Source organism: Labrus mixtus, chromosome 19 (assembly GCF_963584025.1).
Source record: "Labrus mixtus chromosome 19, fLabMix1.1, whole genome shotgun sequence".
Classification (NCBI taxonomy): domain Eukaryota; kingdom Metazoa; phylum Chordata; class Actinopteri; order Labriformes; family Labridae; genus Labrus; species Labrus mixtus.
Window position 1 is genome coordinate 16,348,642 of NC_083630.1, and position 20,597 is coordinate 16,369,238.

A 20,597-nucleotide genomic window follows, 5' to 3' on the forward strand; every position below is an offset into this window, starting at 1 on the left:
TCAATAGACAATAGTCAGACCGCAGGAACTTCTTCATAGTTCTAGGCGCTGTTAGAACCCTCCTACTTTTTTATTCATTCCGCACCACAGGAACTGTGAACTATTCTAGTTCCTGTAGAACCCCGTGGAGAGGAACCTTTTTAGCTCCTGCTTCAGAGTAGGTACCATGGCGGTGTGAATAGAGACACAAAGAAAGTCCCCATGGTGTTTAGTTCTCAGGAAACGCTCTAATGGATAGTTCCCCTTCAAAAAGCCCCAAGAACTGTTTGGTTCCAAAAACACCTCATGCAATCAGTTTTATAACGCTTTACTTCACACGCCTGTAAGAGCTTATTTTTGAGAGGATTGATCAGTTTCAGCAACTCCAGGAGAGATTCCACTGAAGTAAATTGAAAAAAAAAACATAAATTTACACAAGTAATCTTAATTAAATGATCAAATGTGTTCTTTGTCCCTCAGAAAGGCAAACAAAGTGTTCAGAGATGCCTGCTTAAATAAGAAATATAACAGATCAGAGAGATCAGAGACATTAGACAAACATCTCTGTTTCCCTTCTCTTGAATTCATTTCCATAATTTATTTACAAGGCTGTCAATCATAAGTAACCCTCATTTAGTCGTTTGCCAAATAATCTTAAATTGTGATTCTGGTTTGTTGTTTGTCTCACAACGTCTTTCAGGGAACAATTCTTGCTTGTACAAATTTGAACATATATTTGTCTGACTGAAGAAATGCTTTCTTCATTTTGTTCACCGTGGGTTTATTGGCATTATGAAACAGAAATTCCCTCTGCAAATTTGATTTTAGAAAAAGAAAGAAAGGCAGTCGCAGTAAGACACAGAGCTTGAGTCACTCCAGCTCTGAATTGTAATGATGCATCACCTGGACTCCATCTGTCGCCATGGAAACGACACAAAATTACTAAAGCAAACAGGAACACAACCTGTGACATTTTTAGCTGCTTTTAGTTCCCCTCTGAGTCAAGCTGAAGCTTTTAATGAATACGATTTTTTTTTTTTACATTCCCCAGCTTTCAGAGTCGATCCAGCTTCCTGCTTTTTAAAAATAAATAATAATCTGATGACAATGACAAAAGTTTGAAGCTTGTTAATGAGGTAAAGTGCCACTCGACCTTTCAGCCGACTGTGAGGCTGTTATCATCTATTGGCAGGTGGGACTGTCTATGTTAGGGCTCTGCATCTTTACTGGTGTCAGTTTGATTGTTCAATTCAGTTATCCAACAATTCTTATCTCATGATCATTTATATCCCCAATCTTCTAAATGACTACACATCTACTTTTTCATCATTCATCAAGATCAATACGAGCTCCCTTTTTTTTTTATTCAGAAAGTGTTTTAGACATCAATGTCAACATGAATGTCTTCACATTCTGTGAGAAGAGAGGTGAATAATGAATCATTCTAACAAAGCAAAAACCGTGTCACTAATAACAAAAGTCTTTGCAAATGCATGACTAAACACAAACACACACATGGACACACACATGCAGACTCATGCAAGGACACATAACTTTCTATTTCTGTCTCTATCTCTTATTTCAAACGGTTGTTGTCTGTTGATCAGTTCAATTGTCTTGGATTCAGTCATGAATAAGGCTGTCGCATAATTCTATCGCAACATTTCTGCATCATGTTTGTGGAAATTTTGATCGACATCTCGAGCCAAATAAAAAAAATAAGAAAAGAAAAAAAGACAAATGGTTCCTTTAGACACATGTTTATATAACGTTCACAAATAGATTTGTGCCGTCATGACTTTTTGTCTGATTGAGGATCGACATAACGTGTCTGATATATATTTGTTATATTGAACCTGGTTGAAAATGGCTTTTAGAGACAACTGGAAAAGGTGTGAAAAATGACAAATACCTGGAACCAAACATCTCTGCCTCCTCAGTTTCTCAGCTCCTCTTCTGTCTTTGTCACTAACAGGCCTGAATATGTTCATGAAGCTTTTTCATTTGTTGTCTTTAAGTTTTAAATGTTGGTTTCAAAAGTTTGATATTAAGTAAGAAGTAAATACTTGATTTTTACGTCCCAGATTCAGATGAACAAACGCTTGTGTGTTCATGACATCATTACACGGGAAAATCAGAAAGAATTCCAGAAATTATCTTTTGATGGCAGCAGACAGAGCTTGGTCTTTTTTGTCTTTCATGATGAAACTGAAGTTCAGGTTATATATTTAAGTCCGAAGGATCCAGTTTGTAAAATCGCTTGAAAGGTTTTTTTAAGCACAGATCAGCTCTTACGTCTTCTTATCTCTCCTTTTCCGGTCTGCATTTCTGTTTTGTTTTAGTAATTTATATATTTTCACGTCATGCTCTGGTCCATTTAAAGACTCTGTGAGCTGGACAGCTGGCAGCCTGACGCAGGTTTCCTTTATTTCAGTTTAATGTAATCACCAACACAACAAACCTGCAGCTGAGCTGATAAAAAATACAGTGATAAAATGTAACGATAAAAAAAGCCAATAAACAAGAAACCATAATGACTAATGTGGTTAAATGATGCTAAAGAAAAGCACTGGTTCAGACGGGACACAGAGAGGCTGAGAGGACTGAAGAAAGACGAGAAAGGAAGGACAGAAAACTGGAGAAAAACAAGAAATAATAAACGAAGAAAAGAAAGAAAAAAGCTTGGATGAATAGGGTAGAAATAAGTAAGAAAGAAATGACAAAGGAAGCAAGGAGATTAGGAAAGGAATAATGTCAAAGGAAGCAGGGATGGAAAGGAAGGAGTTAAAACAAAGGAAAGAAGAAAATAAAGACAGAAGGAAAGAAGCAAAAAAAGGCTGCAGGGACAGAACATAGGGAGGAAATAGAAAAGGGAGCAAGGACAGAAGAAAGAATGGAGGAAATAAGAGGAAAAAAGGAGAGAAGGATGATAAAATGACAAAAGAATGCAAGGGCAATATGAAAAAGGAAAGAAGGATGAAGGATGGGTAAGTAAGACAGCAGTCTAGAAAAGAGAAAAAAGAATAATAAAGGAGTATAAAAAAAGAAGGAAGAATACAAAAAACTATAATAGAAGGAAAAGACAGAGAAGAAGAAATCAAGGAAAGGGAAACTTTAGACAAATAACAAAATAAGCACAGAATAAAAAAAGGAATAAAAAAAGTGAGGAAAGGATAGAAATGAGGGAATAAAGAAACAGAAACGTTGGGAGTTTTGAGGATTTTAGCACCTTAATTAGTGTGAAACTGTCAATTTAATCAATTCCAATGTTTTTGAACCTGTTCCTGGGCGATTCTGGCATCAGAGTTGTTGAGTTTTTGGATGACATAGTGTAAAAATAAAAAACGTTTTAATTAAATGTATGAACTATCGTTGGTTTTTAAGGTTTATTCAGCCGGTTTGGAGGGTTGAGTCTGTTCCCTTTAGTGTCTGATGGAGATTTGACGACATCTATAAAACACTTTATCTTCAATACGACCTTGACCAGAATATGAACTGATTGTGCATGTGTGTGTGTGTGTGTGTGTGTGTGTGTGTGTGTGTGTGTGTGTGTGAACATCCTCAGTCCTCACACTGAGGGGGACACTCACTAACACCCTCCAGATAGCTAATGTGGAAATTATGATACTGTACAGTATATTGGTGTCTGTGTGTGTGTGTGTGTTTTCATGCACTTGCTCCAACATTTCCCCTGAAATCATAACCGTTTTATTTCTGTCCCTGCAAACATATCACTTAGTGTATTGTCTTTAAATTTTGTCTCCATTGATTTTGTGATATAAAATACGTCTTCTAAAAGTTTAAAATATATAATTTGTATAATAAAAGAGACGTCAAACCGTATAATATATCTAAACAATCACTGTATTGTTTCAAAAACGACCTTAAAATTGGTTAAAGTTTTTGATTCTAATGATTTAAAGCTAATCAGCCGATAATGGGCCGCTTTACTTTCATAAAAAAAGGAGTTAGTTATAAGCTCAAAGCAATAAATAGCTTAAAGGCATAGTTAAATAACAGAGAAGCGTTTTATTGCTTTCAAAAGGCTTGTTTCTCTAATGATTACTGGTATTGGGGCGGCATCTCTCAACCGGAAGGTTTGGGGTTCAATCCCCAGCTCCTGAAGCCACATGTCCAATGTGTCCTTGTGCAAGACACTTAACCTCAAATTGCTCCCGCTGCTTCTCCAGCGGCGGGAGAATGTGTACGAGTGGGATTAGTTACTTCTGATGGCCACTGTGCGAATGGGTAGGTGTGACATGCGGTCCAGAAGTGCTTTGATTAGTCAGAAGACTCGAAAAGCACAAAACCATTTTCATTTACAAAACTTGAATTGGACTCCTACTTGAATAAAATCCTCAGTGCATTTTTTTTATTTTAACATTTTCCTCTCCACTTGATGCTACAAAACCCATCACCCCCACACTAAGAAAATCAAGATTTTAACATTTAAAAATGCCCATTGTTTGACTCTTGAAAAATGACTGAAAACATAGTTGAATTGGTTTATAGTTGATAGTATTTGGATGGGAGGTTGTATGAATACTGTAAAGGAGCAAACAGACAGCAGCAGGTCATTATCAGCAGGATAGACTTGATGTTAACACGTAGCGAGCTGCACGTGGCCCGCAGAGGACTTTGAGGTGAAGTCAGTGGCGTCAGAGCGCTCGATGCCAGAGGACCGGCTGAGCTAATGAGTCAGGTTGGCTCAGCGTGAAGGAGCCGGCCTGGACTGTCTGCAGCCCGAGCAACAACAAAGCGCATAGAACCAACTCCTGGCAGTCAGGGGCTATCAGTCAGCGCGCCGAGGAACAGAACAGCACCTTCAGCAGCAGACTGATCCAACTCCCTGTGACGGGCCGGGACGCAGGAAGCCAGCAGAGAACAAAACTGTCTGGGAGGAGGAAGAGACGAAAAACCAAAACTAAGATCACAAAGTCTTCTGTATGACTCATAAAAACTGGAGTTTATATAATAACACTAAAGACTGATTAAAGACAACAAAATGTTAGACATAGTGTAGGCTATAGTCTGTCTTTGTTTTCATTGACTGTTTATCAGATGAACTATTTCATGAAAGCCAATGCAGATGGCCTTCAATCTGCAGATTTATCACTGGACACCAGAGCCTAAAGACCTCTTTCAGTTTAATATTTCTGCAAGAAGCAACCTCAGATTTTGAGATTCATATTATGAAGCAGATATTACAGTTAAAAAGTTGGTACAATGGCCATAGCGATAACAAGGCTTCCACCCACTCATCCAAATATCTTAACTTCAACAAAAAGCCAAAATTCGGGATTGATGAAAGGCCAAAGTCGTGGCCCAAACACAAGACACCAACAGAAGGTTCCTGGTACATCAAGTGCTTGACTTTGTGTCGAAAAAGCCTCCTGACAGAAAGTTGTCAAAATGTAAGAGCCAATGACATCACAAGAGAGCGGGGCATCACGGGGCTCTTTAGGATGAAAAGTAACTTTTTAAACTAGAAAGAGACCAACTTTCCCGTTCCGAGAGCTGTGCTGCTGATAAAGCAGATAGAAACTTGATTACGCAACAGGATTTGGACAAATCTGACACTATTTGTCAGATAGTTTTGAAATGTTGCGACGAGGAAAAGAACAAGAGGAGACAAACACAGAGAGATGTAACATGGAAGAGGTGAAGGTGACACGCAACCAGCATCAAGGGACCAACTTTCACTTTGTTTCTGTGACTGTAAACTTTGACTCGCTGTGTTTGCTCATTCATCAGCTTGAAACAACTACAACCTCGATGGAAGAACTGCGTCATGCCACCCAATATTAAAGTGGGACTCGTAAAGAAAACATAATACCACTTAAAGCGGTCCAGTAAAACATCGCCACACACTGCGGAGAAGAAGCTGCACCGTTCTGAGGTCAAATTCGAACATTAGGAGCTTCACAAAGATGTGATTTTACGCATCTGTGGAGGTGTGAAGGTTTCTCATCCAACATGGAGCTTTGATGTGACGCATGGAGGCGGCTGTATGTCAGGGTCAACCCCTTACCTCAGCACCCGCCCCCCCCATCTTGAAGCCAAACGGTCCCCATGGTCCTCTGCCAGCTCAGCTTGGCTCTCGGCCTGATATCAGTGAATCATTTCCTGCGCCGGGCAGCGGCTTGGTGCGTTAACAGCAGCAGCAGCACGGTGACAAAATGTGTTTTCTCCTCTCAGGCTAATTGAATTGAAGGTGCTGCATATTCACTGCTGCTTCTGGACAGCAGTGTCCTCTCAGGAGAGGTATTTCTGTGAGAGTTTTCGCTCTCCATCACGCCGCTGTGACAGGACACTCTGCTTTTAGAGCGGAGCAAAAGGGCTGATGGGATTGGTCTAGAGTGATGCCACACCTGCTGGAAGCTGTCCCCTCCACCCTCATCTGTTCCAGGAGGAAGATCTTTTAGGGACAAAACTATAGAGAGCACAAAAAGAAATGGTAATCAACCTGCAAGTCAAGGTTGTGCATAACTTACACATCATAGCAGCCTCCTGTCCCATAATGGACATTTTACGTCCTCTGCCAACATTCAGCGCTGCAGCCAGCCGTATGCAGTTTTATGTAGGAAGGCAGGAAGTAAGGGTCTGAGGTCTGGGTATAGCAATTAATGTCCGCATTTTTATGAACCATAACTATCGTCTTTCCCCAACCAACTGTGTTACTGTCCTTGTAGAACCTCCAGCACGACTTTAAGCTCTCTTAGAAACTTTGTTTTCTAATGGGGAATACATTCACATTGTATGTGTTGAAACCAGGGTCACATTTTAACACATTTAAGAGCTGCATTCCCTTTACTGTGTTGTAACATACAGTAGCTCTCGTCTTAGTGACCAGACTTCATTGGCAAAAACTGTGATTTTCACTTCAACTTTACCCACACGTTCCCCTTCTAGTCCCCTCTAAGTTAGAGATGTGAGAACAAAGCATGAAATATTCAGGAAAATTCACTGTGAACCAGTGGGTGGGAGGGGCTGGTGGCTTTTATATCTGTGCCCAACCACATGCAATGTCCGTGCATGTAATGAAAGCGCTGCACTACTATGTTTGTTCAACATTTTCTCCACTCTATTGTTGATACTCTGAATGTTGAACTACACACGACAGCGTTGACTTATCAAATATTCTCTTCATAGCGTTGTATAGCAAACTCTGTGGCTTTGCCTGCCACTTCCCCCCGCCACCCTCCCGTCCGACAGGGATAGTATCCTGCTGTCAGGTGCATGTGTGAACAACCAGATCAGGGAGATTTCAGAGCAGTCTGCCTGAAACTTTCTATATATTTCTCGGCTGTTTGTGACTTATTCAGTTTTCAGATCTCTGGCTTTATTGATTCACTGACAAAAACTTGTCTATTTGTGTAGGGATCCTTTCAGTGATGTTGTCGGACACTTAGAATAACAATCTGAGCCTGTTAGTGACCAAAACAAGAATTTTTAATGGACGTTCATTTTTATCTTAAATAAACTACCGGAGCATTTAAAAAAACTTTGAGAGCCAATAAGACCTATAAATATGTTAAATAGGACCCATGAGTATCTGAAATAACCTTTGAAACAGTTTTATGAGACAGAAAAATACAGTTTTCTTCCAGGATGTATTTTGTTAAAAAGATCAGAGTATTCACGTAGTTTGACCTTATTTCTTGAACACGAACATGCTTCAGACATGATGTTGTGACACGGCCGATGCAGCTCAGAGAGAGAGAGAGAGAGAGAGTTTGTAGCTGGCCAGAGGTTGGGAGAAACGCTTGGAGGGGATGAGAGCAAGCCAAGCGTGCAGCCATTCTGTTCTAACACACACACACACACACACACACACACACACACACACACACACACACACACACACACACACATACACACAGCAGAGGGGCGAGAGAGCCATATACTGTATCTGATGAATAGCTGAAATGGTATGGAAATAAAGGAGGAGGCAATATTCATGCACCTACACCGAGCACATGGCTGAGAACAGCCAACACACACACACACACACACACACACACACACGCGCACATACACACGTCTGATGGGGCTGATGGATGCATGGGGAATAAACAAGGCACACAGTTGATTTATCTCAGTAAATTCAAATTCATTTCCTAATTTTCAAAGTTTGGAGCACAGTGTGCACATCATCCTGTCATCTTAATATTTATAGGTGTTATGTTTGTGCAACATGAGACTTTGCAAACCCCCCGTGTGCATGTGTGTCATAATAACTGAACGACGATAACATAAGATGAAGCACGTTTCTCTAGATTGAAAAGTTATCTTTTGGGAAGCCTTCAAATTATTCAAGCACATCAGTCAAACCTGATTTAACTTCTGCTGCAGTTCATCACTTTGTTCTCTAGAAAAATGCAAACACACTTTTTTTTTCTTTTTTATGTGGCTGCGTTGTGCTGGAAGTGTTCCAGCCCGCTGACCTTCATGTAGACATCTAACATAAAATATTACTTCACTTCCTGAGGTCCTGCCTGCATCAGCTGATCAGCTCTCTTTATATTAATGATCTGAATCTGCAAAGTAACTTTAGTTGCTCCAACACGTGGTGGAGTAGAAGCATTATGTTGCATTAAAGTGCATATTATTTGACATTAAAAAGGATATATGAGTTTGTTTTAAAAAATAGATTCAGAATCGTAGAAACAAATAATTGTGTTTCTGACATTGATCGAACACTTCCAGTTAGTACGTTGCAAACGACACACACATCGGGTTAGTATGCAGTAAGCGGGTTATACTGTTTGAGTTATGTTGTAAGCATTACATAAGTATGTGGTTTCAGACACTGCCTTTATCACTCTGCTTTGTGTTGGTTTTTATCCTTTATTTATCCCAGACTGGACTTTCAGTTAGAGAACATGACATGGTGATTGAATTTTTAGATTTTGTCCATCACCTCGGCCTTTGTCGTCCTCTTTACAGCGGCTTGGTGAATCAGAGCTCCTCCCCTCACGACGAGGGCTGCATTATGTTGGAAAGAAACTGACATTCAAGCCATCAAACTAATATACTTTAATGGTAATACTGTGGATGTTTCATGTTCAATACGATGACTAGTTTGTACCTGAGCGCTGATTTGTTTTCTATATGTTTTATTTTCTTACCTGGCTGATTACAAATTCCCCTCTGGGACAAAACAGTTTTAAAAATGAAGCCCTCAAGTCGTCCCTGCTCGTGCTCCAGCTTCAAATCGTCACCTCTCCCCTGATACTTGATGTTGTCATTGGTGTGTGATTCTCTGTTTACTGTTGACCAATGACATGATCTCGGCCTTTTATTAAAAACTCATCAATCTTACAGTTTGTGTAGGAAGTAGGAACTGTGTTGTTTTTGACATGACAAACATGTTTAACAGAAGAGAAGCATTTTTGATTACTGTGTCTGTGGTCCATAAATAGTTCCAGGTTTTGAGGTCTCTCTCATACCAGTGTAACGGCGCTTCTTGGATGATGTTGATTATTCTCAGTTGTCTTGCCGTTAACTATAACACTAAACATACTTAATTAAAGATATATATCTTCGGGTGCGGGTAAGTAAAAGCACAGGGAACAACTTCTGCTGTGCGTCTCATACTTTTAATGTCCGTCCGTAACAGAGCATGACATATCCAGACTGAACAACAACAACAGCGACACCTTACTTGTCTTAAAGCAATATCACTCCTCCAACCGTAACCATGGGTAACCTTAAAGGCACAGCGCATCATATCAAACAGATACTCTTGTAAAGTACAAATTGTAAATATAAATGAAATTAGCATTAAATCAAATAATGTATATTATCTCAACCTGAGAAAAATAAAGATCTATAAAATAAAACTTCACAAAAATAAATCTCATCTCCATCTTACATACTTCCCTTTGTTCAGATGAAATGTCCTCATTTCAAAGGTTAACACAAATAAATCCCATGCCAATCTTACACCAGGTTGGGTCTTTAATGTCTTGGACGAAACAGGTTCTTATACTTTAGAAAATTAGAAGTACATTTTAGGATGGATTTGCTCTCATGCTGAGGGTTATTGTTTGACATGTTGGACCTGACCTTTGTGTCGAGAAGGTTTCTGCAGGTCAGATGAGAGAGTGAGGTCAGAGGTCAGGTGGTTTTCCAGAGTGACATATTTGTGCATGAGACAGAGTAGAAACATGTGTGTTTCAGTGTGTATGCACTGCAATGCATGAACAGTCTACAACACATTGATGTTGAAGTTACAGGACTCCATGTTTGAAGCTTGAAAATGACATGAACATGCACAGCTACAGTGTATTAGGGATTGTCTCTTGGACTTCATCCACACTTATTTCCTAGTGTGCGTTCATGTGCATGAATACTAGCTTGTGTGTGCATATGTGTGTGTGTGTGTGTGTGTGTGTGTGTGTGTGTGTGTGTGTGGGTCCGTCCTGAGGGCGGTGCTTGTTTGGTCTGCGTCGCTGTTTTGACCCAAAAATTAAACGACTCTCCCTCTTCTCTGTTTTTGAACATCCTCTCTTCACTCTTTCTGTTTGAAATCTGCCTGTTATTTTTTTTTCATCATGCTCGCGTCAAACACTTTGTGCTGTGAGTGAATTAAAGTTTAACCCCGAACAAAGACGCTGACAGCTACCTCAGGAGGGCTTCTCTCATGGTTATTATCGCCCAGCAAAACCTGGAGTGAAGCTTTGTCCTCAAAGCTGCCATTCAAGTTAAATTAAGAGACTTTGAAAAAAACTAAATGGACAATGTTTGGCTCTCTGATAACTTTGCAAGTATGTCACAATTGTTTATTTTACAACGTTCATGCTAAGAAATAATCTCATAATATTCTTTACATTCTGACCGTTTGATATTCCCAGTGAGCACATTTGAAGTTCAACCATTCATAAAAACATGATGTTTTAAATCCACTTCTGATGTTTTTTTTGGTCGTAGTTTCGGTAGAAGAAAGCTTAAGGATTCTGTTTACATCGCAAATACTCCCGTCAAAACTTTAACCGTGCTTATTCTCTTTCCTGCTCTCATCCGAGCTGCAGAGTCTTTGTTGTTGTTTGTGTGTTTAAGATATCCATTGGCTTTCAGTTTTTTCAATGTACCAAATATAGCCACGAGGGAAAGTTTGAATCACAGCCTTTTCCACCTCCAGACCTTCATTGAGACAAACTTTGCATGGCTACAAGTCACTATAGTATCTAAAGCTGGACATACACTTTACGTTTTAAGTCTGATTTAGACCCGATTTTTCAGTCACACAATGTTGAATTGGGGCCATATTCCAGCCTGACGCATGTTGATAGTCGTGCTGTGAACCTTGAGTCATGATGGCCGATCACAGCCGGATCAGCTTCTCTCGACCTATCAGATGAATTTTCTGGCATGTTTGATATTTTGGTTGTACAACTGTATACGATCTCGCAGTGAGAGAGCCCATTCCTTAACTACAGGACTTTTTTTTGTTCGACCTGATTTTACCTGCATACACTGACAGACAGCTTCAGAAATCACCATGGCAACATCAGGCATGCCTGTTTAATCTACCTTGCCCCTCCAATCATGAAAGACATGTTTGAAGGAAATGTCTGCGGACCTTCAGCTGACAGGGAACATTTGTTAAGAGTTATCTGCTGGTAAACTTTTGTTCCTCGCTGATGCTGAGAGAGAGAGGGTGAGAGCGTTTCTGTGTGAGCGTGTGTCGGCTATCTGAGTTGTGCATATGAGACAAATGAAATCAACTTCTGTCTGTGGGAGTTTTCTATTGACAATTGAGAAGGCGCCGTACTGATTTAACTCGTACAGTGTGAGCTCTCAGGTTTTGTCCGGGTCGTATACAGTGTGAGCACATCGTGAACTTTGGTCGTGCGTCGTTAATGATTCAGTCGTTCAGTGAGCTGAGGTTCCTCCTCGACCTTTCTTCAATAGTACAGTGTACGTCAGGCTTTAGGGGACATAAACACTTTTTGAGTGAGGAACCATTAAGCTTGTTAAAACTTGTGCTCATTAATGCAACACAAAATAGTTACTTCAGTGACGTCATCGTCATTAAAACCTTCAGATCTTTTGGCAATTTCTGAGTTTAACAGCGACCATGTAGTAAACAACAACAACAACAACAAGGAGACACAATGAGCTCTAAAACAAAAAGAAACATCATTAAAAAAGGAAGATCATTAAAAACACTGGAAGCAGAGCGGAAATGAAAGTGTCACTTCAGTCACTTGATGTTTTTATAGCAGTTTGTCCGAGTTCAGCCTGAAGCTCTACAGGAAAATAAAAAAAAGTTCAGATGCTTATTACTGCGTGACAGGCCAAACGTACTTTTCACTTAAACACCCTCATCATCCCTATCATCAAACCCTCTCTCAATCCAACCATGTCCTTTAGTCTTTCTTTATTTCCCAAAGAAGTTAAAGAATATGCTGTATACAATTTTCCACCTATATTTTTTACGACATATATTTTATTACATATCATTTTAAGAAATTATTTTGTATTGGGGCTGTCAAATAATTACATTTTTTATTGTGATTAATCGCTGAATTCAAATAGTTAATCACGGTTAATTGCATTTTTAATTGTATTAAATTCCATCATTTTGCATTTAAAACTAAAAATTGTTCGGCTTTTATTTTAATTCTTTTTAAATTTTTGTCTTAAGCTGAGAGTACTTTACTGGTTGTTTGAATTCAACCCTGCTTTTATTTTGAAATAAAGTAAGGACCTTCTGGTAAAAGTACGTCGAAAGTTACGTCATTAACTTAACCAACGGAAATAGAACTTGTTGCGTATCAAAAACTCATGAGAACAGCTGAAAGGAACGGTAGAAAAGTGAAATGTTTGATGTCACAAGGTGGATATTTCTTTTGCCTCATCAGCTGAGCTCTCTGGGAGTTTTCTTTTCTTCATTTTTTTAAGTGAAATGAGACATTTAAAGATGCAGCAGTGTTGTTCTTTTCCATCACTGTGACTATAGGGAGACACTCTGGGGGCTTATCCACGATCATCTAAAGAGACAAAATAGAATGTGATTAATCGTGATAAAAAAATAGAAATGCATTAATTAATTCTGATTAACTTCTCAATGCTGATAGCCCTGATTTATTATGCATCTTAATATGTACCTATGTTTGCAGTCATATTGGTAAAATTGGTATTTTTTGGTCTAAAAAATCCTATATAGGTCATTCTCAGTTGTATTTATTTTGCACAAGTTTCATGATGATAATGTGACGACCTTTTCAGTCAACATCATCAGAACTTGAAGTTTGCATTGTTTCTTGGTACAGTCATTTATCATTTGTCAAGTAAGGAGGTGAACAAACAGGAGTGTACGTGACCGAGTGTCAGAGCAGAATGGAAACCAGGACTGAACATCTCATCAGGAGCCACTGTACATGACCTGTGTGTGTGTGTGTGTGTGTGTGTGAGAGAGAGAGAGAGGAAGTGGATGACAGCTTTTGATAAGAATGGAAAACAGAGCTCGATTTCCCTTTGATGTGGACACACACACACACACACACACACACACACACACGCACGCACGCACACAAACACACACTTCAGAAATCAGATTTGGGAGCTGTGAAGAATAAATGCATGAAGGGTTGAAAAACGAGGCCTGTCTAATCATTCAATTAGGATCCAAGGCAGATGGTCTGGACACACATACACACAAACACACACACAGACCTGTTACACACTCACACCTTGTCAGTCTTGCTCTCCTCAAACTCCCTCCTCTCACGGTGTAACCCTATAATCACTGTCTATCAGTGTAACTCTATCCTTGATCGCCCTGTTTCTGAGTGTTAATGAGACACTATTAAAGGCCTGCACTTTATTACTTGGACACCCTATAGTTATTTGAGACATGAATAATGAAACGTAATATAGACAAAGTATTTAGACACCCACACATTACACCCACATTTCACTTTTGGCCTGCAGGGATTTGCTTTCCCATGGGGGGAAAATAACATGTCTTTTATGAAAATGGATTTGTGCACAAGGTAATGATACATGATACAGAAGTTAAAAACGTGTTTACCTTCTGTATCATTAAGGGGTACTTAATGGGCTCTATTCATTCTTAGATTTTGAAGGTTTATACGACTAATTGGTTAAAGAATGTTTTGGAATTGCTCCGGTAGGATTCTTCAACTTGCAGCATTGAAACAGGCTGAAATGGCTGCAATGTAATCCTTTAGGGCAAATGTTCCTGATCAAAGTGCATCCACTTAAAGTTCAGATTGTGAAGTGTCTGAAAACATTACAGAAAGCATCCCTACAGCCATAGACCTTTTTGTTAAAGAGGAAGATCATTTTGAACACCAGAAACAGCTGTTACATCCCTCTCTCTTTAAATACACCAAACTCCTTTGACAAAAACAATCATTTTGCCTCATAGAAAGCAGGAGTTGCTGGTCTACTGTGGCCTCAGTTGCCTGATTATTGTACAATGTTGTGTGACTTTGGTGGTTTCAAGTGTAAACTAAAATGCAAATCAACACAAGCAAACAAAGAAACAAACCAAAGGAGGGAGTGGCAGACGATCACAACTGCAAAGTAAAATGACTGTTTTTATCAATGACGTCTGGTGGCTTTGAAGATTTTGTCACAACAGCTGTATCTGGTTTAAAAAAGAATCATCTTGCTCTATCTCAGGGCGCCAGTTAGCCTAGCGGTTATGTCTCGCAATGAACAGAGGCGATAGTCCTCGTCGCGGCAGGAACGGGTTTGAATCTGACGTCTTTCTCTGTATGGAAACTTATATGAAGAAATCTACTGAAACATTTCCAAATCTTGTTTGAGGCTATAAGTTATTTAGGCCGCCACAATATGTAAAAAACAGATCTGTATCGATGTTAGTTTTGCACACATAGATCGATTGGGGGATGATTGTTAATACAAAGCTCCTGTCTCTGTATCTGCAGCTGGTATACTGGGCCAGTCAGCAGCAGGATCAGGATGAGAAGATGGCTGGCTGTGTGTTTCCAATGGGACCAGAGAGCTTTCAGCGCTTCACGCCGGACTCCCTGGCGGCCATCGAGCAGCGCATCGCCCAGGAGAAGGCCCGACGCAACAAACATTACCAGGAGGTACACACACTCACACGCACACGCACACACACACACACACACACACACACACACACACAACATAGAGAGGACAAGATATTGGGGGTTAGAACTTGAATAAAAGGAAGAGTTGTAAAGCAACTTCAGTACACAGATTGGAGGTATTTTGGGTGGGTGTTGATACTCTGATGTTATGTGTGTGTGTGTCAGGACCTGGGCGACGTGGTGCTCCCCCGGCCCCGGCCCGACCTGGAGGCAGGAAAACAGCTGCCGCGCATCTTCGCCGACATCCCGTCTCATCTGGTGGGCGTTCCCCTGGAAGACATCGACCAGTACTACTTCAAAGAAAGGAGGGTAGGTGACCCAGAGAGTGTATGTGTGTGTGTTTGTGTGTGTCTCTGTGTGTGTGTGTGTGTGTGTGTGTGTGTGTGTGTGTGTGTGTGTGTGTGTGTTTGTGGGTGACAGATTTTGGAAATGCCCCGACTCTTCTGTTGGAGAATCTGTGGAAGATGAATTGAATTTTTGGTAACCTACTTCACAGGAGAGTAGGGGAGGGGAGTGATCTGTGTTAGTGTGTGTGTGTGTGTGTGTGTGTGTGTGTGTGTGTGTGTGTGTGTGTGTGTGTGTGTGTGTGTGTGTGTGTGTGTGTGTGTGTGTTTATGTGTGCCTGACACAGTTTGTCTCTTCTCTTGCTCTTACACCTTGTTATTGTCGTAGCCGTCAGGTTTTTTCACTCTCATTTTTGTTCTTATTTCTAGAAGCTTTTTCTTAGTTGTTAGTATACTCAGTGGACAATGGGGCATTTTTCCAGAAAGATCTAAACGCTACAAGTTGATGGATATTTTTCATATCTGGGAAGTTTATGAGCAGGTTACAGGAAGATCTGAACATTCACTGCCGACCCCTCAGTGTGAACACAGAACTTAGAACAACAAACCCAAAAGGGGAGTTCTGACATTTTTAAGGAAGTCTATAATTGGATAGTCTACATTTAAGTTTTACTATATGAATATTCTGAATGATGCGTATTAGGGCCTGTGTCCAAAGTGCTTTCTGTGCTCAGGACCTTAGTTTCAGAGAGCTTCTCACAAACGTTGTTGCTAAGTTACAAAAGTTAACCTCCAACTCCCTCCCTTATGATAGGTAATGATGTTAGGTCTGTTTTAGATTGCCCATTCTTGATTTGTTATTAAGGGAGAAGACATTGATGAGTGTGGTGCTGTTCTGAATGTTGAACTGTTTTCAACTGAGAGCGCAGGGATAAAAAAAACAGCTGTTAATGAGAGCGTATTGAAAATGTGCGCTGCTAGCGCAAAAGCTCTGTCCGTGAATACAGGCCTTAAATACCGGTTGTTTGAGGTTATTTTGTATTTCAGAATATCTGTCCCTGTATCTTGAATCTCTCTTTCTCTCTCTCTCTCTTTTTTTCCCCTGCAGACCTTCATAGTCCTGAACAAAGGGAAGGCCATCTTCCGTTTCAGTGCCACTTCAGCTCTCTACATCTTCAGCCCATTTCACCCCATCCGCAGAATCGCCATCAGGATCCTCGTCCACTCATATCCTTTGATATATATTTATATATACAGTATGTACAAACACACACACACACACACACACACACACACACACACACACACACACACACACACACACACACACACACACACACACAAACACACACAGGATGCTGCTACTGTATGTATTCCTGATATCTGAACAGAGCTGTGATCTACTGGCTGTGGGGACGAGGCTGCAGGGAGGTCAGAGGTCAAATACAAAGCAGTGTCCCTGAAGCATGGGGGTTCAGTGTGTGTGTGTGTGTGTGTGTGTGTGTGTGTGTGTGTGTGTGTGTGTGCGCGATCGGGCCACCCTGACGGCAGTTTGGTTGTTAGTGTAAACAAACAGAAGCAGGCGGAGTGCTTCATGTCTGCAGGCGTCTGCAGCCTGGTCGATGTTTCACTGTTTGCAGAGATGAATCCCATCATGATGTTTGACTCTGAATCACATCGACACAACATGATGGGGTGAGTTTGAAGAGAAAACACAAAAAAAAAGAATGTATTGTAGAGGACCCACTTAACTGTACACATGTAAAGCAATTTAAAGGTTGTTTACCCCCTAACAGCGCCTGAGAAGAAGGTTCTGGTTTCAGAGAAGAATGGAGTTAGTTCTGTGGCCTTCTAGAAAAATGAAATCATGCAGAATAATGCACAATAGATTAAAAGTTATTTCTACTACAATTTCTTTTTTCTGACTACTTCGCGCTCTGAGTTTTTTGTTGTTTTGAGAATTAAACTTATTTTTAGCCATTGATGAAAATAAACAAAATATTCTGCAGTGTGTTCTTCACTGTTACAGTACTCAAATGACATTAGCATTTTGGACTCCTCGGATAGTTAGCACATCAATTTGCTTTTCTTGAATTAGTGGAAGTTACAGTTCTGCTTTGTAAGAAATATTTCCCCTTTTGACAATTATTCGGCATTAATTCTCAGAGATATTGCTCTTGAACTTTTAAACAGACATTGTTTAAGTCGTAGAAGTATTAACTGTAACTGAGGTTTCCTTTTAGCAGAAGGTAAAGGACGTGTGTGTGTGTGTGACATATGGTACAACATAAGTGTGTAAATGTGTGACTGATGGTGTGTTAACAGGTATATTGATACTGCAGCACGCTCAGTGACGAGTTCTATGCTAACAGTTTGAATGTTCGGAGGCTCTTTGTTGGCATGTTAGCATACACAGCGCTGAGTGATGAGCTTTGTGCTAACTGTTTAGCTTACACTACACTGAGTGATGGTAAACAGAATGCTAACATGCTAACACTCAACACTGACAAAACCATCATTGTAGTCAGATTAAAGAGGAATGTAGGTATTTTTAGACCTGAGCTCTATTTTTGAATATCTTCTGACCTAAAGAGGGACACAGGAAGAATGGGTGCTGAGGGTGCTGCAGCACCCCTTGAAAACTGGAACAATTAAAACCATCAGCTTATAAGAAAGTTTAACCTTATGTTTACCCTGTTTTATGGGATATGTAGATGTATTATACCAGATAGTATGATCCCTTTTTTTTTTAATAGTCCATAACTTGTTTATCATACTTCCTGCAGAGGCGCAACTCACAGCAGGTCGGAGCGTTTCATCTTTGCTCACACATCGAGGAGTTTCTGAGAGGTCTAAAACGTAAAGAAAGAAATTAAAGACGTCAGAACATCTGGTCATCAGGCTGAAGATATTTACTGAAACAGTTTCAAGTCTTGTGCATGACCATAGACCTTAAATATCTGAAAAAACGAGCAACAGTTATTAAAAGAAATACAGGAATTTCCTTATCATTTTTCAAACCTTACTAAAGTTAGTGAAGAGATTTTAAGACAGTTAATAGAGGTGTTGATAAATAATACTCCTGAGTCATAAAGGCCTCAGTTATAAGATCTATTTACATTTTATCTATGTTGTCCTTTATACAGGTTGTTTTAATTGGTTTAAATGACTCATTAAATGTATCTATAGTCATTTAAAGTTACTCTGATTGATGTCAGTATCTGAATGTTGGTTTAGTGGCAGACTAGGCCCTCTAAATAAATACACTGACACATTCTGAACTTGATGTAGTTATCAGCCTGACTTATTTATGACAACAGAAGGACCGTAGTTAAAAATGAATGCTTTGTTTGAGGCTATGTGGAACAATATTGTAAAATCTCCATTAAAAAGATATAATGTGCTGGACATAAAGGAAGAGGAGATAAATACAAACATGAGTAATTTTAACAAAAGTAATGAACATCATCACCTAAAAAACATTTATTGGATTTAATATTTAATCTAATAATCATCTAATGTTTAAACAACACTGAAGCGCTTCTCTTAACCTCCTGAATCTACCGTCAGGCGAGTTTACACCGACTGCTGGACGCTTTCCAGGCACAAGAGAAGGAATGACGTGTATTTACCAATCATGTCAACTGCGTGTGTGTGTGTGTGCGCGTGAGTGTGTGAATATGTGTGCGAGTGTGAGACTCACAGGGCTCATCCTTACGCTCGTATTTCTAAGCCAGATATCATCTTGAGCTGTCCGACGAGCTATAAACATGACCAGTAAATATTTCCCATCAAGGTAGTCTCTACTCACACTCGCAAACACACACAAACACACACACATTCAGGAGAATTAACATACTGTACAGACATGCAGATCTCTGTCTGGGATGTGTTCTGTAGCACCCTGAGTTTAGACCACTCTCAGAATCTAATATCCTCTGTGTTTGTTCATTTTGTTTGTATATATCCTAGGCCCAAATGTAGGACCCCCCAAAAATGTAAAAAAACAAAACAAAACAAATTTTTTTAACATTTTAGTCAGATTAAATTTTTTGCTACTTAACTACGACACTAAATCGGGAAAAAGTACCAGGTTTTAGACAAGTCTTTTCATCTTTTAAACTTTCTTAACTTTAATGTAAAAAAGCTTAAATTCAACTTTTTCATCATATCTGAAATCTCGTTAAAGCATTTGAACTTGAATTCCAGATGTTCTTCAAAGACTCCTGATTGAGATTTTGGCGAGCCGCCAGTCTCACGCCACACTCAGACTTCACGCCGGCGTCCCTCTTTGGCTCCAGACGCCGAGCCAATATGACAGATATTACTTCACACCCAAAACTCAACAGCCCCCCCCCCCCCCCCCCTCACCTCATCCTCTCACCTCACACTCGTCTATTTTTACCTCTGGACACGGCTGCTGGTGTTGAGAGATGTCGAGCCGGCGGACACGCTGCTGTTGTCGGGGGGATAAGTGGGGGAAGAGGTCAGCGGCGGAGGTGTGGCGCTGCCGATGTGCAAGGTGTGTGTGTCGGAGTGTGTGTGTTGTAATCAGACAAAAAGAAAAATTAGAACAAGTGTGTGTGTGTGTGTGGGAGGGGGGCAGTTTCTGTTTGTGGTCTAAAAGTGAAGTGGAGTTTGAATACGTGTGTGTGTGTGTGTGTGTGTGTGTTTGTGTATGAGTGTTTTTATAAGTGTGTGTGAGCTCAAGTGTGTCCTGGATTCATGCCCAACCACGCTGGCGCCACAATGACAAGCGCTGTGAGGTGGACACACACACACACACACACACACACACTCCATCAAACACACAAAAACACACAGTTCTGTTAATAGAAAACAAAGATGTGGGCTGTGTGTTTCTCTCAGTATCGACACTACTTGTAGTATGTGACACAAAACAATGTTTGACTACATTTCCCAGAGGGCCTTTTTGTCTGGAGGACACACAGTTGACTGAGTGTCCCATGAGGCTTTGCTCTGGGACCACGTTAATCCATCAGTAAGGCTGCACCAAATCCACCAGCTGTGTGTGTGTGTGTGTGTGTGTGTGTGTGTGTGTGTGTGTGTGTGTGAGTGTGTGTGGATCGTCTTTGAGGTTGAATTGAAGTTGTCAGTAATTTACTCACTTTGTGTCGTTGTGGCTGAGCCGTTATGTTGGGTTTGTGCAAGCTTTGTGGCAACATATATGTGTTACCACTTCCATACCACAGTG

At 40.2% G+C, this 20,597-nt stretch overlaps 2 protein-coding genes across 2 annotated transcripts in view; both read left to right on the top strand.

Moving 5' to 3' along the window:
• rmc1 (regulator of MON1-CCZ1) overlaps nucleotides 1-20,597 on the top strand; it is a 440,600-nt gene that overhangs the window by 44,721 nt on the left and 375,282 nt on the right. The gene's annotated exons all lie outside the window — the stretch shown is intronic.
• The window catches only part of LOC132994212 (sodium channel protein type 4 subunit alpha B-like), a 137,756-nt gene continuing 132,041 nt past the window's right edge, over nucleotides 14,883-20,597 (top strand). The window contains exons 1-3 of the mRNA XM_061064412.1: nucleotides 14,883-15,074; nucleotides 15,264-15,407; nucleotides 16,491-16,609. Of these exons, the coding sequence (XP_060920395.1) occupies nucleotides 14,952-15,074; nucleotides 15,264-15,407; nucleotides 16,491-16,609 (386 nt within the window). The 5' untranslated portion in view covers nucleotides 14,883-14,951. The remainder of the gene's footprint in view (nucleotides 15,075-15,263; nucleotides 15,408-16,490; nucleotides 16,610-20,597) is intronic.